Source organism: Ambystoma mexicanum, chromosome 9, assembly GCF_040938575.1.
Source record: "Ambystoma mexicanum isolate Mex_15411 chromosome 9, UKY_AmexF1_1, whole genome shotgun sequence".
Taxonomy (NCBI): domain Eukaryota; kingdom Metazoa; phylum Chordata; class Amphibia; order Caudata; family Ambystomatidae; genus Ambystoma; species Ambystoma mexicanum.
The window spans coordinates 1,354,459,465-1,354,484,765 of NC_090931.1; the positions used below are offsets into that span (position 1 = coordinate 1,354,459,465).

The 25,301-nt window shown below is 41.4% G+C and overlaps 1 protein-coding gene across 2 annotated transcripts in view; it reads left to right on the plus strand.

Annotated features, from left to right (window-relative positions):
- The window catches only part of LOC138489128 (contactin-associated protein-like 5), a 1,755,478-nt gene that overhangs the window by 1,478,739 nt on the left and 251,438 nt on the right, over positions 1 to 25,301 (plus strand). For both annotated transcript variants that reach the window (XM_069616764.1, XM_069616763.1), the window contains exon 14: positions 8,443 to 8,599. In XM_069616764.1, the coding sequence (XP_069472865.1) occupies positions 8,443 to 8,599 (157 nt within the window). The remainder of the gene's footprint in view (positions 1 to 8,442; positions 8,600 to 25,301) is intronic.

The window sequence follows — 25,301 nt, forward strand, 5'->3', positions numbered from 1 at the left end:
GTTAATAAGGCTGTTTGTGCATGTCTTCTTTTCACAATGAAAATATTATGTTTTGTAGTACATATATTTTTCGCAGAGATGGAGTCCATTTTACTTATGCCGGCAATCAGATTATTCTGAGAAATGTACAAAATGCATTGCGACCTTTTTTGGAATTACAACAACGATTTTGAAGTAGATGTTAAGCATTTACAATTTTTGACTTACAAACACCACCCAAAGGCTCTTTTCAGAGCCACCACTTCTTTCCAGAGAAAATTACAATGTTTGTGATGGAGTAGCAACCCAATTTTTTTAATGTTCTCGAACTGTCCGCGGACTTCTAAAAAATACAAAGATCCCTGCTTCATTTATTTTCACTTCTATTTTTTAACTGGGAAAGGCGGCTCTGAAAAGAGCCTTATTTTTTTTTGATTTTTGTAATTTTGTATTTTTTTTCGTTTTTCAGACACGACACACTAGGAGAGGAGGGTAAAGGAGGGTAAAGGGGGGGACACCAACCACAGGGATAAGAAAGGGCAAGCTGAGAGAGGAAGATGTAGAATGGGTTTTATTTGGGTAGTGAGCAGGTCTTCTCGTGCTCTGAGACAATAGTCTCAAAAGCACTCCGAAGTCGCTCCCCCTGCAGAGTACTGTGTCACAGTACATACATACAACTGTGACCCTCGAAAGGTAAGGGTCATCAGCATTCTGTATGGCCTGTGAGGCAGCTTGAGAAAGACGCTGTCCCACAGAGGTGGTCCTTGTGGTGACAGGATCAGAAACAGAGGATGAAGTAGAGGAAATCAACCTGCTACGTTCTTCGCAAGGTACAACCCAGAGTGGAATGACCTCAGGTGTCGCTTCATAGTAGTGGTCCCAAAGCTGTACTTACCGTGCTTCCCGTGACTAAGTATCATTTTGCACTCTTTGCAGGTAACACGGTTCGCACGAGCCTTAGGACCATTCCCATGAATGGTAAATAACCGCCACACCCAAGACTCACGCCTAGTGCGGGTAGTAGGGATTTCCTCTACCTCATTCTCATCATCCTCTTCTTCATCCTCAGCATCCTCACTCCTGTTTCCCATCTTCTGGCCCTTCGGGAGGTGGTGGTGGTGGAGGGGGTGGGGGTGGTGCTGAAGCAGGTGCAACACCAAGTGGCAGTTCAGCAGCCAAGGATGCCATCTCGATGATGGTGTAGTCTGCAGGTGGTAGCAAAAATCACTGTGTTCTGAAGAATAGCCAGAAACACAATGGGAATAAGCTCTTGGGCGTGGTCTTTTATAGGGGTGCTTGTGCGCGGTCCGCGGACATGCGCACTGTCCGCGGACAGATCGAACACAAAAAAAGGATTGGAAAGTTTCAAGAGGTATATAGAAACTCAAGATTGCTATGTGGGACTTGTGCCATGGTGAGATTTTATTGAAAAATATTATGGATTAACTGAAAATGTACTTTTAAATTGTTCGGGGACACGAACAGTGTCCGCATTTCAGGATACACGATGAGCGTGGGCGCGGTCATATGATCCATTCGCGAACTAGTCCGCGAAGAAAGCACCTGTCCGCAGGACACCAAGTGCATGGAGATTGGTTAGCGCATGCGCATTGATGTCCTACGGACACTGTGCGGGTTCTGAAGTAATTAAAAGTGCGTCACACGTGAAACGAACATTTCAGGACACCGCTTGTGTTCTTAGAACAGTTTAAACTTGGTAGCGAACAGTAAGGACAGATATAGTGTTCTTCAGGACACGTGTAATTTAGTTTATGTACGAACATTTCAGGACGCCAATTGTGTTCTTAGAACAGTTTCAATTGGGTAGCGAACACTACGAACAGGTATAGTGTTCTTCAGGACACCTCCATTTTCATTTACGTACGAACATTTCAGGACACCAATAGCGTTCTTAGAACAATTTGAACTTGCTAGCGAACAGTACCGGACAGGTATAGTGTTCTTTAGGACACTTTAATTTTGGTTTGTTTACGAACAATTCAGGACACCGCGTGTGTTCTTAGTAAAGTTTCATGTTGCTAGCGAACACTACGAACAGTTGTACTGTTGTTCAGGACACATCATTTTTGTTTATTTACGAACATTTCAGGACACCAATTGTGTTCTTAGGACAGTTTTAAGTTGATAGCGAACATTACGGACAGATATAGTGTTCTTTAGAACACTTTGATTTTTGTTTCTTTACGAACATTTCAGGACACCATGTGTGTTCTTAGAACAGTTTCAACTTGCTAGCGAACAGTACGAACAGGTGTGGTGTTCTTCAGGACACCTCCATTTTCGTTTATGTATGAACATTTCAGAACACTCGCACTGTCCGCGGACACTTTTATTGTTTTTTAAAAAAAATTATTCACAATACCATATTAAAATTTAACTTTATTTAACATATATTAATAATTTATGACAGAGAAGGTGAGGCAGAAACAGAAACAAACACAGGAGAATTTGGGGTTTCAACATGATTGGTAGTAGGTGAAGAAGGGATGGAAATCTCATCAAAACGTTTTGGATTATGGAGAGGGTTTGGGGATAATTGACTGGGATATGGTGAGGAGGGACAAGTACATGTGGGGCAATGGTACGAGGTTTTTGGTTTGAAATGATTTTCTACAAAAGTTTTTAAATTATTAAAATTAGCCAACAATACATCCATTTTTTCTTCTATATTGGGAAGACTGTTATCCATAACAGGGTTTTCTGAAGTGTTTTCTTTTCTGGTATGCTCTGTACAAAAAAATAATGTATATGTTAAATGTATATAAAAAAAATAATAAATAAATGGTTTATATTATAAAGTGTTTACCATTAGTTTCACTATCTTGTGACATTTCTTCATGTGGGAAATTGTCCTCTAGCCATTCAAGAGTACTAGACATTTCTGTGAGAAAAAAAAAAAAAAGATATATTTTTTAATCTAACACAGAAAGTTTATAAATATATGAGGAAAATGAAGTACACTTACTATTTCTGGTAAGATAAGTCCTATGTATTCAGTGGGTCTGGTCTTGTTCTCAGTTCTGTTGTGTCTGTGAGGTAATTATGTTGGAAGCCAATTTATCTTCTTGTGGTATATTCCATTTCAGAACATATTGTATTTAAATGAATGGTTAGTGTGTTACATATATGGGTTACATTTCTTATGTATTACTATATATAATGTGTTTGTGTGCTGCTTTTTGAATTTGTTAAATGTTCCTATATTATGATATAACAATCAAACATACCCCACCACCCCCCCACAGTTTTTAGGTAGTGGTACTGTTCTCCGAACATGTCCGCGAACATTAAATAAGTTCGCGGACATAAAGTTCATAAGAAGAGATCTAGTCAGTTCCATATGACATGTATATAAAGTCAAAGTCATTATTGTTAAGTTGTGCTACTAAAAAACTATGAAATTTAGTGAAAAAACTTTGTTAAAGGGACGTTATGGTTAAGTTGTGCTACTAAAAACCTATGAAATGCAGTGAAAAAAACTTTGTTAAAGGGATGTTATGATTAAGTTGCACTACTAAAAACCTACGAAATTCAGTGAAAAAACTTTGTTAAAGGGACGTTATGGTTCCAAGTAAAACCGAAAAACCCTTGAAATTCGCCAGTTATGGTAAGCTAAGCAACCATAACTCGCGCCACCACCGTGCACTGCTAAGACTAACACCCAGGACATCAAAGATGACATCACAAATGTCATTGATGGCATCACTGATGACATCACATGTCTGGCTCACTATTTTTTCTTTTGCTGGCATATCTAGGCCACATGGTTTTCTTCAGTAACAGTCAGAAACTAAGAATTTTATTTTATTTGTAGACATATCCTTCTAGTAGGTTCTTACAGTAATTCCCTTAGAGTACAGTCACATCATATGAAAAATATACATATGGGAAAACACAAGCTTGAAAGACAGCAATCCTTTTTGTGCATAAAGATAATCACTAGACTTATGAGCACTTTCTGATAGTTCTGTTTTTATTTTTTTTGTATGGCTGTATTTTCCCTGTATATGGTCATATTTGTATACATTGTACTCACACTACTTTCCTTAGGGTCCAATCACATCAAGTGATACATATACATAGGGTAAATAGCAGCTTTGAAACAGAGCAATCATTTGTTTGCATGAAACTAATCAGTTAAGTTATTAATTGTTTCTGCTACTACTTGTGCTTTTTTGCTAACTTCACTTTCCCTGTATATACCCATATTGGTATGTGTTCTTGTGTCTTTGTGTTTTGTCTATAGTAATGCAATTATGTAATACATGGGTTTTATTAGCTACTTATTACATATTTCACAGTGCAGAAAAATCTATTAAGAAAACAATTATCATTTCATTATTCAACATATTAACATTAGGAATATCATACCTTCATCTTGTACGCTGCACACAATGTTATGTTTCTGTATGAGTAGCTTAGTATACTAGATAGAACCCCATAATAAGATGCATCGTTCAATGCAGTTATTAGGGTATATTTCTTGCAATGATTCTTGACACTTTTTTCGCAACATAATAAGAATCCCTTCTACACATATTTCATGAGAAGTACATACACATGTGATGTCATCATTGATGTCATCAATTACATTTATGATGTCATCTTTGATGTCCTGGGTGTTAGTCTTAGCAGTGCACGGTGGTGGCACGAGTTATGGTTGCTTAGCTTACCATAACTGGCGAATTTTAAGGGTTTTTCGGTTTTACTTGGAACCATAACGTCCCTTTAACAAAGTTTTTTCACTGAATTTCATAGGTTTTTAGTAGCGCAACTTAACCGTAACGTCCCTTTAACAAAGTTTTTTTCACTGAATATATATATATATATACACAACACACCACAATACAATCACTCCCTCCCTTATCTTTTACCACGTTCGATGGTCGTATTACATCCGCTATTCAGTTCGAGTTCCTCGGCATCGACTCTCCCACATTCGACCAGTACGCCTTCATTCTACGGGGCAACTGCTGGGACCAGACAGTAATTTCATCAAAGGGGGACCTGCCAAGCAAAGTTTGAACATGTGTTCTTTTACGCTCCGCTCTCAGCAGGAAACTCTGCAATTGTCTAGCTAATGGTAGGAGCCGGAGATCATCCGGGGTCGTTAGACCAGAACTATCCTCTGCTACCAAATGTGCTCTAGCACTTTGTAGTGTCTTCTACATGCTAGATGGAATTACTAGTAAATATATTAGACCAAATAATCAGACAGACCCATGGAAGATGGTAAAATACTGCTTTAATCTTAACCAAAGAAAGCAGGGAGATGTAACAGCTATCAAAATAGTTGTATGCGTATTCACATTTTCCCTTGCTTGTACTGAGCTGATATACTTTATCATATGTTATTTATGATGTCACCCTACATGGCATTTGCAAAACCTATTAACGAGAGGGATTGGATTAGGGGGATATGTCTATTTATAGAATTATATAAAAGTTTCTATCTCATTGGCTTCCCTTTGTCGGTAGGACACGCCCTGAGCTATTGCTACATACGTAATATACTGATTATGCAGTGAATATGGCAACGGATTGGTAAATGCAACATTGTATGTAAAAGTGCATGGCAGGCTTTATAATTGGTTGGAAACCCCATCCAACCTTGGACCTTCGGCTTGTTTAGCAGCATCTGAGTGAAAACGAAATTTAGGTGATTGAATCCCATTGGACTACTCCGTGTTTTCCCAATGAGTCCATCGTATATCATCAACCTGATCCTTATCCAAGGTCTTCTGTTTGTAGTTGACATTGTGGTTTGCTGACAGTTCTGGAACATTCAAGGGAGTATGAGCACACCATTATTTCCATCTGGTCTTTTAACAAATAACCTTTGTTTTTTATTTCTGAGTCACATGTTAGGAGACCACAATTCCGTCCATTTCAGCCTCTCATTTACTACCATTTGATTTTATTAAACAGGGTGCCATTACCCTTTCTGAACTTTAGAGACTTGCTTAATCCACCTCACATAGGCTTTCGCATTTGTGGTTATTCAACACTTGACACCTGCAAATATCCTTGTTTCTCCTAATCTTAGCGGAAATATGTCTTTTGCACATGGTCTGTACATTCAAATCCCCTTATGATTTACACCCATCTCAAAATAGCCTCTTTGATCCCAGGCAAGGGCACTCCCTTATTCTGCACACAAAAACAGCTTCTTTATCAGTTCTTCAATTTGCAATCCTAGGCTCTTATTTTGAGGTCGCAGGGTTGATTGTTAACATGGGCCGTCATCCATTTTCTTCCAATGGCCATCCTAAATGTTATGTATGTACCTCATTTTAGCAAGCTTCTAAATGCCTTTTCTACCTTTCATTATAGCGTATTTACAGTTATTGGTCAGCATGTTACTTCATCTTCTTATATTTACAATGACGTCGTCTTTAGGTATATGTTTCAGTTACACCGTTAGTCTTAAGTATTTTCATATTGTTTCAGCATAGGTTCATACATCTTCTTTATGACACCGTTCTGTTGTCATCAGACTTTACTTAGATTGTGTCCATATTGTTTATAGCCACATTCTGGCATCACGGCAGTGGACATCCTTTCTGGCAGCATCTTTACTCTGCCTCAACGTGAAGGCATATTCTGAATGGCTCTCTGAGTGCATATCGTCTTTCATACACTGGTCTCTGTATAGGAATGTTGCATGAATCCATGCATGAATTCCCAATTGTAGCTCTTCATCTGCTACTCCAGTATGATGGTGGTTAGGGGGTGGGGGCCAAAGAAGAGGCATCCACCTGCTCCTCTACACTTCTGCTTCAAGCAGACACAGCCCATTGTCACTTGACTTGCATAACAATGTTGGAGGATGCCATAGATCTCCCCTCATAAATGTGGACATTGTAGCTCTTGCTTCGGCTACTAAATCTATAGGACACATTATGCCCTTATAGGGCCCTTACAACTCTCCTCATGATTGGTGCAAAATTTTAAAGGATTGCTATTCCTCAACTTGCACACTATTTGTGTGCATGTTTAGCATCTTCATATCGGCAGCAGCATAGAAAGGTACAATCTTAGGCCATGACTTACAGAAAACGTTCATAATGACGTAATCCCATTGAAAAATGCTCTGTGAATCAGACCCTTACTCTCTTGAACATGTGCTCATGAAGATACCAAAAACATATAGAAACAATACAATTCTATGTTGCCAATCGATTAATCACTCTATCAATCAAACAATCTATCAATCAATAGTCACTTTATTTCGGCAATGCCATAAAAGCATGGCACAAAACTACATTCTTAGCACAATCAACATGAAATAAATAAAATTAGCAGCAATTCCAATCTAGACATTCCGCATAAAGTGCATTAATTTCAATAAAAGTCCATGAAATCGTACAATCTCAAATTAATTCACAGTAGACACGTTTACATATGGCCTAATTAACCCACTAAGGGGGATTTGCAGCTCAAGGGGCTCAGGAGTAGGCCATTGATCTCATTCCTAATATTGATCTATAACAAATAAACCGATTCTATTTTAGTCTGAGTCGATTTTCTGCCAGAAATCCATCTCATGCTATGGATAATTAAAGTTTGTTTATAGGCCTACACCTTTGGATGTACAGCATATTGGAGCATAGCTGTAAGAGAACCATAGAAGAAGAAATGAATTATTTAAAATGCCCATGCCATTGAAACACAACTGTGGATGATGACCATGGACTTTAGCTATCCTGAAACCTAGAAGTTCTATACATTACAAAAAATAAAGACTGCATCTCCTACAGATATGTCAAGGCAAATAACAATCACTGCAACAAGAACAACACAGTTTGTAGAGACATCCTTACCAGATTTTGCAACCAAGGTGAAAGACCGAAGTCAGTATGTATTTTCTAAGTAAATCTCCTTTACACACTGTTCATCTCTGGTGTGTTCCCTGACTGTGAATATGACAATCAATGCTGCAGAGAATTAAGGCATTTATCTTCATTCATTATTTTATTTGAAAAATAATATATTTTGCCAAAATATTATTTTCCATAGAAACTAAATAGATGATAAAACATGGGTATATGATATATGACAATCATTAAAGCTTATTTCTATAAACCGTGTGCTTGTGGGTTTGCAATTCTCTTTGCAAGTGCATTGTACATCATTGGAAGTTATTCCTGTACATGTTATTCATTGTTGTATCAAGTTCTAGTTTTAAAATGTGAAAGTGAGAAGACCACTTTATTCTATGTTGCTTTTCCCTATTTCCCTTGCTGCTTATCCCTAATGTGATTTTCGTTTTTAGTGCTTAGGATATATATTTGTGGTACTTATTACATATTTGCATACATAGGTACTGCTTACAAGAATTTCAAATCATGATATGCCTCATTTTATCCACTCCAATCTCTTTTCTTTCTTTCTTTGTAATTGCACAATTCTATAATTTCTTTGTCTCTTGTTCTTCTTTAGATGGAACACCGTTTACATGGTGGGTTGACCGGTCGTTTGAAAGGCAAAATTACTGGGGTGGATCCCTTCCTAGTATACAACAATGCGCATGTGGACTGGAGGAACGTTGTTTGGATATGAGACACTTTTGCAACTGTGACTCTGACAAAAATGAATGGTAATTCCAATATACATAAATATTATAGCACAGCATCCTGACTGTGATTCTGTTTGTTCTACAAAAGTTTGAAGTTAAATGTACAATAATGTATTAGTGAAATATATGAAACAGGTTATTGTTTTATTCTCGTACAGGGGTAAGTGGAAAAACAGAGGAATTTATATACAGAAATATATCAAAATGCCTCTGAGATATCATTCAAATCTGCAAATAAATCATGTCACATCAGGATTATTGTTCTGGCATCAAGTATCTATGATATGTATTGGTTGTATATCTAGGTAAATAAATACATGGTATTGTGATCATGTGATTTAGGCAATGGAACCTGTAAATTGGAATAAAGATGATCACTGTGATCCGTAATGTAGAACAATTCATGGAGCAGCACGGTGGAGATGACACTGGGATGTTTGCTAAATCGGTCATATTGTCTTAAAATGCATTCATATGTTAATCCTTGTATTTTTTTAAAACTTTTTGTGAGCTTTTATTGACCAACCATGTATGGATGATAGATTATTTCCAATACATCTAATGTTAACTAGCCAGCATTGCTAAGCTAAAACTATGCTCCCAGGGGTGTCCAGTCAGTATGTCGAACGCATTTTTTCGAATGCAAAAATGTGGAAAACATTAGGTCGAAAAAGAAAAATTCAAATGTATAGTTTCTTTTATTTAATACGTTTTTTTTGTTTGGGTTTTGGTAAGTAAAATAAAGTGTAAAAAAAAAACGGGATTGGGGGGAACATTTAAAAAAAAAAGAAACTTTCCAATTTCTTTTTCAATTTAACGTTTTCGACATGTTTGCATTCAAAATAATTGAATTTGAAATATTAACTATAAACCGCTCCCAGGTTATGGAGCAAATCACTGTCACACACTATACTGTTTTTAGTGAAGGAGCACACATCTTTGCTTGAGAGGTAAAGTGAAGGCCATACAATTACCCTGCTTGCCTGCATTTTGTAAGCTAGTACCTATGCACTTGTACTTCAAACACTACAAATCCCAAACTGCTGGATGGATTTTCACCAAATTTGTGGCAGGAGCGCCGGATTGGTCCCAAAAGCATGCTTTTGTAGATTCGGTGTAATTCTGTCTATTTTTTTAAATGACCAAAAAGTAGGGCAAAACAAATTAGTCATGTCTGGGTTTGGTACGCATACTCACTTCCCTCATCCGTCTGCGGATGGGCCTCTGATTGGTCTAGGAGGCGACGTGATGTCTGTGGTTATCGGGTGTGCCTGCTGATAGGTCAATAAAAATAATGAGTTGCGTCAGATTTTTCGAAACACCCACCATGTTAGATTCGCGGACAGCAGCCGGGGTCTGTGAACATCGCAGTAAAAACATATAAAAAAAAAACAAAATTGCACTTGTCAAACTAATGAAACAATCTCTGGGGATGCGAGAGGTGTTGAGGATGGGATGGGGAATGGCTTTAAAAAGGCAAAAAACAGGTGTTTCTCTTCTCTGATGTCTCCGAACATTCCCGGGCAGTCCTGTGATATCCGCGAACATCTTAGATGTTCGGGGGCATCTATGCTTATTTGTGCATTACAGGGTCGGTAAAAAGCAGTTTTTGGATGGCTTATAACTTTGGCGCCACTCAATGAAATGGCATGACACTTTGGAATTTCATTCTAGATCTGAATCCAAATGGTTTTGGAAAGTGTGGTGCTGTTCTGTCAAGAGGGAACAAAATTAGAGGAGGGGTCCCAAAATATTGTAAGTCCTTATAAATGTGGTGCCATTTGTCATCAATGACATTTGTGATGCCATCTGTGATGTCCTGGCTGTGTCCTGCATTCCTGCAGTGCACGGTGGTGGCATGAGTTACGGTTGCTTAGCTTACCATAACTGGTGAATTTATGGGGGTTTATGGGGGTTTTCAGTTTTACTTGTAACCATAATGTCCCTTTAACAAAGTGTTTCCATTGAATTGCATAGGTTTTTATTAGTGCAACTTAACCATAACATCCCTTTAACAACGTTTTTTTCACTGGGCATTTTCATTGAGGTACCTCAGTGCTTGGATGAGAGGTGATGCAGGACACAAATTCTTCTCCAATGTGTTTCCTAACTCGAACTGGAATGAAAGTGTGGTGGTGGCCCCCTCCATATTTGCCTGTTCTATGAACTCACATAGGACCCTTTTAGCTAAAGGTTGAACCCCTCCTACTGCCCCTCCTACTGCCAATTGTCTAAAGGAATGGAGAGAGGTAATCCTGAAAATGGCAGGGAATTATGTGTTACACTCTGAGGCCTCTCAGACCATACGTGTTGGAGGCAGTGCTGTACATGGGATCAAAACAATAAAAAGAAGTGTGGCCAGCAGATGGCAGGTGCAAGGGTAAGTGCAGACAGCAGGTGTGCAAAGGTACAGATAAGGGGACTGTAGGGTTACAGATACAGACCCAGGTACAAGGGTTACGGGGAGGAAGTGCGGGTGTGCAACTCGGAGGACAGGGACTTGGGCCCGAAATCAGAGGGTAGCCAGGTGACCAGTGCAGTATCAGACAGGAAATACGCAGAGGAAAGAGAGGGCAGAATCAAAGAGGAAGGTCTTGAGGTGCTTCCGGAACCAGAGATGGTTCTCCTTAATTTTCAGAGAGGCAGGGAGACTGTTCCAGAGGGAGGCCACAGCCGTAGAAAGAGATCTACCACCAACTTGTTGCTTGGAGAAGCGACTGACCCTGAGGGAGTTGGAGTGGAGGAGCCAGGCCTTGTGGACAATGCAGATCATCTTGAACTTAATCCTTGCAGCCACTGGGAGCCAATGCAGAGATTTCAGTGCTGGAGAGATACGATCCCTGGGCTTCAGTCTAAGGACCAGTTTTGCAGTCCTGTTCTGGATGAGTTGCAGAGGGTGGAGATTAGAAGCATAAACCAGGGACGAATACAGGAAAGAATGACATAGGCATGTGATGGTGGAGGAAGAGCTGAATTTAAGAAGGGGTGACAGAAAAGTGCTGTAGGGTTGTCCATGAAGGGTAGGGAGAAGGGAACCATAGGTGATGCTGTAGCCTAGAGTGCTAGGAAACAAGTTCTTCAGAAAGAAGTAGAGCTTTGAAGTTGGATTTAAACAATTGCAGCATTGGAATAGTATGGAAAGGAAGAAAATTCCAGAGTATAGTGGCGATGAAAGAGAGAGAGCGAGATAGCCTGGGGAAAAGAAAGGGAGCAAAAGAGGCTTGAGTGGTCGCAAGGAGGTGAGCTCAGAATTATGTTAATGAGCAAGAAGGAGAGTAGGGAGTGAGATGAGCAGATAGGTAGGGTGGGTTGAGCCCATGGGTAGTTTTGAAGATGATGATAAGATGCTTATACTTAACCCTTTGTTTCACAGCTAGCCAGTCAATCTGGCAAAGGGCAGAGGAGGTAGAGGTAAATGGAGAAAGGTTGAAAGTGTGAAGATCACAAAGTTTTCCAGAGGTGAAAAAGCATAGTTGGAAAGGCCACATAGGAGACTCTCAAAATAGTCAGATCTAGAAAGGATGAAGGAGGTGATTAGATGTTTAGCAGTTTTGAAAGGAAGAAGATGCCAGATGTGGCTGATATTGAGGATGTTGAGTCTGGCTGCAGTGGCAGATTTGGAGATGCAGAGTTAGTAAGGTAGTCAGGAGAGAAGAGAAGAAAAGGAGGAGACGAAGAGATCCTGTTTGACTAGGGAAGTAGATCACTTCAGTCTTAGTAGAGTTGATCATGAGCAATTGAGATTCCTTCAAATATTTGATGGCACAGAGACAGTTAGATGTTTTTGATAACAGCTCCTCGGATAAGATGTGAAAGGAGAAGAAGATCTGAGTGTCATCAGCAAAGCGTTGATAGTAGAATCAGTAAGAGGAGATCAGGGCTCTGAGAGCTGAAGTATACACAGGGAAGAGATGTGGACCATTGACAGACCCTTGGGAAACTCCAACAGTAATGGGGTGAGTGGGTACATAAGGCTGTTCCAGGACACCTGAAATTGTCTGGTGGTAAACAAAGTGAAGGGTTATCTCTGATGCCAAGGAGAGATAATGTAGAGATTAGTTCAGAATAGTCGACAGCATCGAGGGCAGCAGAGAGAACGAGAAGAATAAGAATAGATGAAAGGTTAGCATGCCGAGCAGAAGAGATGAAGTTGATGACATTGAGGAGAGCTGTCTCAGTAGAATGCAGATGTTGGCAGCCAGATTGAAGAGGGTCCCAAAGGTTGGGAGTATTAAGGAACTCAGTGAGTCAATTGAATACTTCTCACTCTAGGATGTTGGAATAGTGTGGTAGAAGAAAGACAGGGTGAAATTTGGCAGGACAGTTATAATCTAGGGCAGTTATTTTAAGGAAAGGGATGACAGTATAGTATGAGGGAAATGTTGCTTTGACAAGAGAAGAGTAGAAGAGGGAATTAAGATGAGGAGCAACACTGGGAGCAATGTTCTTCGCAATGTGTGGGGACAGTGGATCAGTGGGGGCACAGGAAAGGTTCTCCTTGTGGAGTATGGCAATCATTTCATCCAGGATGGTCAGTGCAAAGGAAGCCTTAGTAGCACTTAGTAATAGTTGTAGTAGATGGAGAGAGTGAGGGAGATGTAGGAGTGGAGATTGAGGCAAGGAGGATAGAGTGATCAGAGGGAGAAGGTGCAGTGGAGACATTAGAGCAAAATTGAGAGGAAATGAGATTATGGTCAAGGAAGTTTCCACTTGAAAGGGTGAGCAGAAGTGGGCAGAAGAGGGTGAGTGGTTAAGTAGAAGAGAGTTCAAATCAATGGATAGAGGAGAAGAGAGGACAAGGTTGAAGTCAACAATGACAATGAGTTGGTGATTGGGAGTGAGTGAGTCAATTAGTTGGAAGATGTGGTAATGAATTGACCAACCGGACCAAGTGGCTGTTAGAGAGTTATAATATGTATGCCATAGGGTTCAGTGATTGTAGAGATAGTGTATTTGAATGAAGGGGAATTAGCAGAGATATTGGAGTAGAGTGATAGCAGGTTTGGAGGATGAAAACAGTCCTGCCTGCAAGTGGGGCAGGGAAAATGAGTCAAGTTGTAGGGTCATGAAGTGCAGCAATGGTTGCAGAGTCAGAGGGAGACATCAAGGTTTCAGTAAAGGTCAAGAGAAGAAGAATGAACAAGAAAGAAGTCAGAGGTAAAGGAGACAGACAGTACATTCCAAAGAGCAATAGGAAGACAGTGTGATGTGGAAGCATAGCAATGTTCAGTCTGAGAAACAGAGAGGCAATGGGGGTAGATGCAAGAAGAGGATGTGTAATGGAATTTAGGGTTGGAGTTGATTTTGTGAATAGAAAGAGTAACAGAGCGAGCAATGAGGTGGCATCGAGGAGAAGAGATGATAGGGATGGGAAGAGAGTTGAGATGGTTCTGAGCGTAGGAGAGTGAAGAGAGAAGTAGACGGGAAAGGAAAGGAGATAGCATGAGAAAAGCACGGCGATGGTGAAACTGAAAAGACGAAATTGAAGTTACTTAAAGACAAGTAGTAAAACAGCAAAACAAAGGCTCATAGGCTAAGAGGCAAAGAGGCTGGTCAATGGCTGGTCTTTACCCTTCATTGTTCCACACTTCACTCGGACATCCCTGGCCCCTGGCTGGATGCCCCTATGGAGTTCAGTAGGGGTGACACATGCTCTCATCATCTGATTGCCTAGTCCATCAGTGGTCAGTCTCTCTAATATGTCCCTAGTGTTTCTGGGATGAGGCGATTTCTTCTGGATCAATGTTCCCAAAGGAGCCTCGTGTGAGACAGGGCTGATTGAAGATGGCCACATGAAGTGATGTCACCAATCCAATATGGCCACTGGAAGTGAAGTTCCAGACATAAAGTGAAGCCAAAAACCAGAAGGGATTACACATCTCCTAGTCTCCTAGTCCATCAATGGGTTGTCTCTCTGAAATTGTCCCTGGTGATGCGGGGATGTCACCAATCCAAGCTGGTCACTGAAAGTGATATAGCTTCTTTCCATCATTTCACCAAGGTGTGCCAGGTCCCGAGAGCAGTCCTGCATTTCAGTGAAAGGGTGAGCCTGTAGTAGCAGCTCAGTGCCAGGGGGCTCGAGAGTATCCAAGACATGAGTATGACCATGCAATAGGATGCTGCACAATAGGTGTATGTTGGTAGAAGGGGCAGGGATAGGTTGTTCTTATGTTGTATAGGACGTATACCCAAAGAAGGAAGGACGATCGGCTGTGGTAGTGTAGATATTAGAGAGTACCACACGATAGGGTGTGGGCGCAGGTGTGGGTATGCCTGCGGTAGAGCAGGAGCGGTGCATAGCAAACTCTTTTAGACAGGAGTGGCACATAGTACAGGCAATAGTATAGTTGTGTAATTGGGGTATGAATCATGTTGGTTCCTTTTTTGTAGAGAGGGACATGCATGTGGTAGTTAGTGTCATTGAATGGTGAGGGCTTGTGGTTGACAAGTCAGCACCTAGAAGTATCTTGTGTAAAATAGCAGGCTTTTCACATTTGTAAAGAGCAGGAGTGTGCCAGTGGTGCATGGGTAGACACCGGACACTCTTGCATTTCAAATGACATTTGATCCTATTGAAAAGAAAAGAGGGAGTTGTTAGTGTAGACAGGGAAAACGCTTTACAGATGTCGGAAGATTCTGCCATCTTTTTTCCCTCGGCCTCTATTTCTCCTTCCATCCCCCTCCACTTCCTTTTGCACAAAGCAGTTTGGGTGTGATGTCAGAAAGGCACAGTCCACGTACTTTAAGAGCAGAGAATCTCCCTGAAAGCCGGCTAGCTTCAGTCAAATCACTTGTAGACATTTAACTTTGAAATAAGGGGTCTTACACCACTTCTTTTATTCACTCTGAAACAACACCTGAGAAGTAGTCATTGAATATCTTTTGGGAGAATTGCACATTCCAAAGTCCTTAACCGCAGATGTGAAGAAGGAGCAGTCTGAGGCAGAGGAGAGCGCTGTCCCTTCCTACTCTCAGGGTACATTGGGTGAGAACCTTGCTGTGGACCAGAATGTGCCACTCAGCCCCGTAAGCTCCCAAAGCTGGGTGAGCAAAGGTTGAAAGGACTTAGCCCGTTATTGAGTCCCTTAATTGGGTCTTACAGCATCTCAAGGACCAGATCAGCTAAGGCTCCCCATTCTGCCTACTTAAAGCTAGTGAAACGGCCATCAAAGCCAAGCCTGACGCCATCCACATAGATGAGTCCAGCCTATGCTGCTTGCTGGCACTCCTCCAAACCATCAAACAAGTGCCTGCATCTTGATCCCACTCGATGATGCATCGACCCCTTGCTGAGCCTGTCACCTGCTAAGTTTGAATCAACCACTTGACACCAAACACTGGCTCCAACCACTGGGGATTCTTTTTCCAACTCAAACCAGGGGTAACACCAAAAATCGAGCCAATTCACACTCAAACTGCTGGTACACTGAACCACACATCGGGGCAACCGGATCACCATTTCAACGACCACAGCCCGCTGACTCGTTCCACTGGTGGATCACTCATCAACCCTTCCAGGCATTTACAACTGACTTGACCCAGCTGAACCTTGAAGAGATCTTGATGAGCGCTCTGACCTGCTTCACTGAACGCCACCTACATCATGCAAAGAGCTAAGTCATTCGAACCTGCTAGACTCCCGATTGGTGCTTTGGTGCACATTATCCACAGTACCTGAACTGAGCTCACACAACTGCTCAAAGCCAGGTCCAACACCGTCAAACCTCCAAGAACCACAAGAAAGTTATATAGACTTTATAAATCCCTATGGTCCAGTTTTGGACCCTAGAGACTTTTTAGTTAACTAAATCCCTTTTTGTATCCAGTAAAAGAATCCTTTTTTAAGGACATTGTGGGTTTTACTTGCCATACACCTGATTCATTATCCAAAGTTTCCCATTGTTCCATCTATCCTTATGCTCTGTTTTCCTCACGGGTGGCTTTTATTTAGTGTTTTTCTATTTAGTAATTTTGCATATGGTGTGTTTTATTTAATTATATCTATTTTTATAGGACCTTGATTAGACGATCCTTTATTTTAGACTGTGATCTTTGCTGCTTGGTTTGCTACTGAATCACATAAACACCCCTATTAAGAGCATATCCTTCCTTCGGCTGTGAAGGAGGTATACCTATTAACTGTGCCTGTTTTACGTTTCTGATTGTGTTGGATCTAGGTTTATAGTAGTGTGAGGCTGATTGGGCATTTTAATATCTACTCATCCTATTACTTCTTCATGACAGAATTCAGTTTGTCACACACATAGAAACAGATACTCTACTTAATGTCAAGGAAACGCTAGAGAAGGTCTGAAAAGGGATATCATATTTTTATGTACTATAATAAATAGAGGGTAAACTCTTGTGATTGTAACATCCACATGCCCACTCTCCAATTATATATACAAAGGCCTGGGAGCCCATCTATCAGGAAGAAACACAGCAAAATAACTTGTTCTCTGCGTGGGATCATACTCAGGAGGGTCTACAACCATTTATTTTTTTCATTTTTTATTTAAAGTGCGTTTTTGGATGACTAGCATTCTTTTCACACTAACATTTATATAATACACAATACACGTTTACATATATGCAACCACATTTTAGCTCACTGCCCCTTTCACAGAGGAGAAATATCTTTTTGCATATCAGCATGGTCCCGCCCAACTGCGTAGTCCAGCACTGAAATGCTAATCAATTCTGATTTTGATTTGATGTAGAACATATATAATGTACATATTTGTAAGGAAACAAACAGAGGGCCTCATCACGAGTTGGGCGGTAATGCCGGCGCTAATAGCGCTGGCGCTATCTGCCCTACCGCCAAACCCACCACCGCTCAGAGCTGGGGAGAAATCCGCCAAAGTCCTGATTTGGCAGATCCTTAAATCCGGCGGTAACAGCGCTACCACCGGATTTAAGGGTTACCGCCAAACTCGTGATGAGGCCCAGAATCTGCATCTAGGCGCAGATGTTTTGAAACAGGCACAGAACTGAGGAAAACAATAATTGAAGGAGAAATTATTATTGAAACAAGTACGTTTTATACTTTTTCCTAAACAAGGACAGTGAATCTATTTTCCCTAAATCAGCGGGTGAGTTCCAAGTGCGCGGACTGCCAATAGAAAAACTTCAATCTCCACAGTGCATGAAACAAGAGGAATGGCCAATCAAACGATATTGAATGGCAGACCGAAGTCTGCGAGAAGGGCAGTAAAGATATTTTGGAAGCAAGGTAGCTGGGTGTGGTGCCATGAATGTACTTAAAATTCGGGCAGAGGATTACAAAAGAAAACAATCTCTGCTGAACTGGCAGCCAGTGAAGGTTTCTGCAGAGCAGAGAAACCGGGGCATATTTAGGAAGACTGTGAAGAAGTCAAACCGCTGCATTCTGTGCCACCTGAAAGTGGTGTGTCTGATTGGAAGGAATGTCCAATAACAGGGTATTACAGTAGTCCAATCTAGAGTCGACCAGTGTTCCAAAAACCGCTGCTCAATCTGACTCTTTGATCAGAGACAGAAAACGACGCAAAAGTTTGAGTTGATAGAATGTTGCCTTTGCAACTTCAATGATATGCAAATTGCAATTTAGGTTTGCCTGCCATGTACAGGCCATGTTTTTGGCTTTAGCTGAAAAAGAGATCAGGAATTGCAAGAGAGCTGGGAAGGGCACCTTGGAATGAAGCTCGGTCAACTGAGTTTTTGGACCAAACACAATAACCTCTTTCTTGGAAGGACTGAGTTTCACTCTATTTTCAACCATTCACCCTATTATTTTGTTAGCACAGGATAGTAGTTGGTTAGTTGGTTCCAATGGAGACTTGAGCCTAACCAGAATTTGCGTGTCACCCGCATAAAAGTGATATCTTAGATTGAACTCAGAAAAGATATTTAAGAATGGCTAAATATAAATATTAAAAAGGTCTGGGGAAAGGGCACTCAGCAAACGCGGGTAGAAAGTCAAAGTAATTGACACCTATTTTGAGGTGCTTAGAATGATTAGAAAGAAAAGAAGAGAACCATTTCAAGGATTTATCCGATACTGATGCCACTTCGAACAGTATGGAAATGAGAATATCAAAGTCAACCGTATTAAATGCTGCTGATAAGTCGAGCAATTCCAGCATGCTCATGTTCCTCTCAATAGTCTGAAGGATCTCATTCCAGACCACCATAAGCACAGTTTGATTGCCATAGCCAGGCCTGAATCCAGATTGGTAATTGTTGAGAATACCATGCTCTTCCAGAATGTTCTGGAGTTCTACCGTCACTACCTTCTTGAGAATCTTAGTAGGCCAAACCAGCCCTGCAATAGGTAGGTAGTCAAGAGAAGGCTGTGGTCCTGTGAAGGTTTATTAAGTAGAGGAGTTCAATAAGATGTCTTTAAATCAACAAGCACACTGCCTTGGGCCAATGAAGCAAAAAATAAAATCACTTAAAAAAGGAGCATGTTTTTTTGACAAAAAGGCTGGGATTGGATCACAAACGTGGTTGGTTATTGTTCATTTTGAAATCAACACCTCAATTGCATCTGACGAAACCGGATTGAACTTGAAGAAGGACGAAGTAGGTGATTAGGAAATAACTGCATCGTATAAAGGGGGAGCATATGCAGATTTGTGAGCTTTTAGTCAATATTCTGATGAATGGAATTGACTTAATTTGTAAAATAAAATCACAAAAATTAATTTGCCAGATGACAAGGGTAAGCTAGTTGAGATACATACTGGGTTACTTGCGTGTGAAACTGTGTTCAAATCCGCCTTCGTTGATTCATGGAATCTAATGTACGGTACTTTTCCTGGACTTGCGTGGAGTCTCCAAGCGAGCCATCAAGGTGTTGTGTGAGTCTCCAAGCAGAGTGAGGGCGTGGCTTGATTGGGCAACGTCTCGGCTGGGAAATGGCCGCGCAAGTCCTTCATACGATCCACCACCTGAAGGCAGGCGTAAGTACATGCGCGTAGGATATGCAGCATGCAGGTAGGTTGCATGTTGGATTTCAGGGTGTGTGCACTCAATAGGGTTTCCGATGTAAGTTAGGGGAGTGTGTAAGTACTGTACCAAGGTGCAGGAACGATTTACAGGGGTTTGCATGCCAGTTTCCTGAGTTATGTGCGAGTTATGATTTTTTATACGCATGTTGTCGGGTACCGGATACAGTTACAGGGGACCCCAAGCACTATTTAAAGGGTGCATGCATTTGCGCCCGGGGGAGCTTGCAAAGTAGCTGTTCTGGCTGTTCATGCTTTGAGTGTGGGCGTGTCGGGAGTGTTCTGGGCGCAGCTTGCAGATATGGTTACTTTGCGCTGTCAATTCCATAAATACGTGTGGCGCTTATGTTTCATTCTGTGCACAGACTCATGCAGTGTCCTACTCAGCGCGTGGCCCTTGCAGGATTTCTGCCCACATTTCCATGAACCGGGCCCTATATGTAGCCTCTAGGTCCATATGTGGACACAGTACTCTGAAGCAGCAGCGACAAGTCATGAGATTGAACAATCTTGGCAAGTTTAATACAATCTGGGTCGCTCGAAATATCGCAGCAGATATAAAAATTTCGAAGAGTTAGCAAATGTGTGTGGCAAAGGGCTTTGGTACCCCAAACAGCTCAACGTTTTCTAAAAAAAGAGCAAAGAGGGCCTGGTGAATGATAACAGAAAGCAATTCTCCTCTGAACAAAAACACCAACCCCAAACAACGGTTCCAGCCTTGTTGGAAGTAATCAGTGATTTTAAATTATGCCTCTCTTAGCACAGGCAGGAAGGGTCCAAGTGCGGATTATCCTGGGTAATGTAGGGTGAAACCCCAAGTCCCCAAACATATATACAAATGTCTGGGAGCCTTGCTTCCAAGAACAAACACAGCCAAATAACATGTTCTCTGGGTATGTTCACACTCGGCAGGGTCCGCAAACACATTTTAGCTCACTTCACTTTTCACAGAGGAGAAATATCCAATTGCATATCAGTCTAGTCCCGCCCATCTGGGCAGTCTAGCACCAAAATGCTAGGCAATTCTCCTCTGGACAAGAGTACCGATAGCATTACAGTCAGCAAGGGGTCGGCATCTGGATTACTCTGGGTTTAATGATTGCAGTCATTTAAATCATAGCACAGCATTCCCCTTTGGATGATTCTTGCTATACACTTCTTCTGTTTCTAGGAACCATTTTATAGGGTGTCAGAACACTGTCACTAAGAATTGTAAAATATTTTTTAAGTTGCAACAAGTTTTAACATGGAGATGTAGTAATCTAAATAATACCTCACATTTACCAGGCAGTTATTTTTAGTCTATGACAGTTTGTACTATTTAATATTATAAATCTGTGACACATGTTCATTTAGTACTAATAGGGTTAGAGAAGCCAGTAGACATCTGAGCAACTTTAGTCTCCATCATCCTGGTGCTAATAATCTTTCAAAGTAAAAAATAAATAAATAAATGAACAAGCACTTTCAAGATTTTCATTCCACATTTGAATCTGCATGCAAATTATATCTGAAATGTGGCCACTCACTTTTCAGCCAATGATGAATAGCTGTGCAGTGCACAGCAGATGTCAACTCAGATGTAACGACTTACAGCACATTTTAATGACCGAGATAGAATAACGTTTTTCTCATTTGTTTCCTCCCAATGTAACTACAGCTCTATGACCAATTTACAAATCACTGTCCGAGCAAAGGCACCTTATTATCATGGGCAGGTGATGCTCCCATGCGGAAATAAATGCCTCTGGCCCTCATTACGAGTTGGGCGGGAACCATGCCGCTATTGGCGGCATGGCTGCCGCCGAAATCGTGTCGGGGGCCGGGTCCTCAGAATGAGGACTTACGGGCCATTCCGAGTTCGGAAGGCCTGGTAATTCCTCCCTCCAAGGACCCGGACATGGTCCTTCCCCATTCCCATTTCAGCCCCCAGAGGGCTGAATGGGAATGGGAGAGGGACCAAACAACGGGCCATTACGAGATGGTCCGTTATTTGCTCCCTCTTCCCCTCGCGGGACCCGGTAAGCACGCCGTGTTTCCCCAGGCGTGCTTACCGTGTCCCGCGAGGGGAACTCGTAATGCGGTGGTTCGGAGTGAACGGCGCCGGCACCTTTAACTGTGCCGTTCACTCCGTACCGCCAGGGTCGTAATGAGGCCCTCTGTGTCATCAGCACAGACCATCTAGAATTAGACCCACATGCAGTAACCAGGTACTTCCGCACAGCACCCACCAACACAGCAGCACATGTATGCTGCATGTTCCTCTTATCCCTCTAACCTTAATCTCTTCTGTTTCTTTCAGGTGCACTAAAGTGTGTTTATTCTGAGAGCATGCAAATGGCAGATCTGCACATGCTATATTTCATAAACGTAGCATAATATGACAGTGTGTAAATTTAGCAGAGCTCACTTTCTTGCAGGAAAAGAAAAGCATATTCACAAATGACTTTTTGTCACACCACCTCTCCCTTTGCCGAGAACATTTATTTTAACAAACATATCTCAATGATGATGTTAAGTATGTAGAACAGTATAGTGTTTTTATTTTTCTGCTAGAGGATGGAGTATAGAAAATGGGATGTGATGTGATAGTAAGACAATGTAAAACATATTACAGACTCTATTGCACACAGTAGTGGAACATGGGCCTAATTGGCTTGTTCCAATGTCCACAGTATTTCCTTGGGTGGTGTACTTTGAGTCTTCTGACAGGTTCTGAATTCCACTTTACCCAAAACCTCAACAGCCAACAGAAATGTGTTTTGGAGAAAGGTTTCCACTTTATAAAGGTGTGTGTCACAACCATGTCCAATCATACTATTCCCAGCAGTTGTTGGGGACACATTCTCAAAATCTGGCAACAGTTCATTGGCACGCGATGGATGTAGTCCCTTTAAGGGTCAGCAGTTTCCAGACAAATCTCACACTAAGGTAGACAGGCAGCGCTTCAAGGTCAGCCAATAATGACAATAGATTCAAGGAATGTTGCAGATCAATGGTCCACCGATAGGGGGCTTTACATTGTTAACTGTAGGCACATTCAACAATCCACTTTTACACTAAATTAATATCCAACCAAATGTTGGCACAGTGTAACCCAACATCTTAGCTTGGAGGTTGCAGTTTTTTTCCCACGCTTAGTCAATATGACAGAAGCCTTCAGTCACCGCACAACAGCTCTCTCAGTGCAAATATCCATCCACTAAATTTCACTGGGCAACTCATCTTGCAAGCCATTGAAAAAGAAAGAATTAAGACAATCCAATCCATTGCATCTTAACGTGTCCACTATCCCATCAGTTTGGGCTATGGCATGGCCATCTGTCTTGGTGGGAAAGAGCAGAGCTTTAAGAGCTATACTCAACATTACATCCTTCACTCCAGCACACATGTACTAGGCCAATGTCTATTAGAGGTCTCTATAACATCAAGATCAACATCTTGTTTACCTTATGCTTGACATGGTCTGGAACCTTTTCTGCCATTCTGCAGTCCCTGCTTTTGACAGGTATATTCTCCCCAGTGTCAATACCTTGTTTGCTCCAAGCAGTTTGCCCTGGAGAGAGTGAAAACAGAAAGTGACACCCACCACCAAATGATATGATATGATGTGATATGATATGTTTTATTTGTATTGTGCTCGTACACACGTTTTTGAGAGCACGACGAGGCAAGGGAGGGGACAAGGGAGGATAAAAACAATGATCTGACTAGGCCCAGTGACATTGAGAACGTGCAAGTGCAGGGGAGAGGGAAGGGGGAATGTCCAAGAGAGAGGGGAGAGGTGGAAAGTGCTGAGCAAGGGATAGAAAAAACAACAACTGGTAGGGCAGACAGCGGGTGGCAAGGGCGAGGGTTAAAGCGCAGACAAGGGGTGTCTGATAAGTGCAGGTACGGGGACTGCATTGTAGAACGCAGCACTATAAAAATACCCAGAATAGGCCACACAACTTCCTTCACTTTGACAGTTCCTAAGCTGGTTTGCTATAAGAGACATGGTGGAATGGTTAAAATCGACCACGATAAGCCAGATTCATGATGCCGTGGTAGGATATAAGGTACCAGCAATGTCAATTCCCATCTTTGCTTTATGAACTCCCTCAACAGGAAAAGTCAGCAGAGGCTTCTGGATCTTAGCACCAGTCTTTTCTGGGAATGAGCAAGTGCCAAAACTCTACAGTAACCTTCTACTTGAAGCCCCAACTTGGTTTTCTTTACTCCACAGTGACCTGCAAGAAGCACCTATAGGTAACTGCAGCAGAAAGAGACTTACAGCCAGATGTTTAGTATCTGCAACCTCATTAGGTCTCTAACAGTGGACTCCTTGGGTGCATTAAGTAGGAGACCATCTTCCCAGTAGATCCTATATGTCCTATGACTTCCTTCTCTAATTGGACACAGTCTAGCCTTCTTAAGGCTTCCAGTGACAGACACTCTCTCTGACACTTTATTAGAATCTGATTTAATATAATCAGCATCATGATCTCTCAATGGGAGGAGGCGGGGCAAGTTTCAAACATGTGTTCCAGCATGACCAATTGGGCTAAGCCTTCTGAAGTATTCACTCTGTAGCCATTCATCGGCTTAAGATATTCATTCAGACAACTCATCCATTTCACCTTATCTTTATTTCTTACGTCTATGTTATGGAAAACATTGTTTTAAATACAGTGTCTCCCGTAAATTAATAGTGTGGACCTTTTCATGCTTTCATACATCTCTTCTTCACTGGGACTGAATCCACACTGGGCGACCCTACTTACAAAAAGAGTTATCCTTACCTTCCACTGTAAGCACGATAACTGCAAGTCACCTCAAAGGAAATCCACAAAACCAACACAGAACTATTTACTGCTTGCAAACTCACCAAGTCCTTAGGCAATCTGAAATTATGAGAGGTGCTACAGCCATTAACCTCTTTAGATGGGCTGGATTATGAAGCCTTACTAGCTACCTATTCCATTTGTTTCAGCCTCATTTGACATGCTCTTTCTGATTGATTGTGTCAGTGCCTCAAACCCTTTCTTCTCAAGCTCTATTTTCAATTTCATTGTTCATGATAATTAGATGGGCCTGTTGAAGTTGTATCTGTTCACTCCCAAATCGTTGTGTCCCCTCTAAGACTCAGGGAAGCAGTATAAGAAACATAAGTAGAGGGGGTGGAGACTGTACAACTGCCCACTTTATCTCCACACTTGGAAACCCAAGAGGACCTTGGCGTTGGTGCCTGTTACACAAATAACCCTTTACGCTATTCAAATTGCTTAGGACTATGCTCTAATGTTTTTCATTTTCTTTCAAAGTTATCAACAAGAGAATTACATGTATTCATTTAATACATTGAGTCATTAGATCGCCACTTGGTGGGTCACTGAGTCATTATGTCAGGAATTCCATTATTTTCACCTTTGTTAGGAGGGTTTTTATGAGTACCACTATTTATTTATTTTATTTATTTATTTCCATGTATAAAGCGCTGTTACAGAAGGCTTACTTAGTTACATACATTATTTCAAAACATACATATTGCCTAACCCATGTTGCAGGGTGACTTACTTAGTTACATAAATGCTTGCAAAAAGAGACATGTTGCCTAACCCCCTGTTGCAGGGAGGCAGCAGCATACAAATGCAGAGAGACAGTGTAGGTGGCACAGACATGTTGCCCAGCCCCATGTTGCAGTGTGGCTGCAACATATGAATGCAGAGAGACAGTGCAGATGTCACAAACAT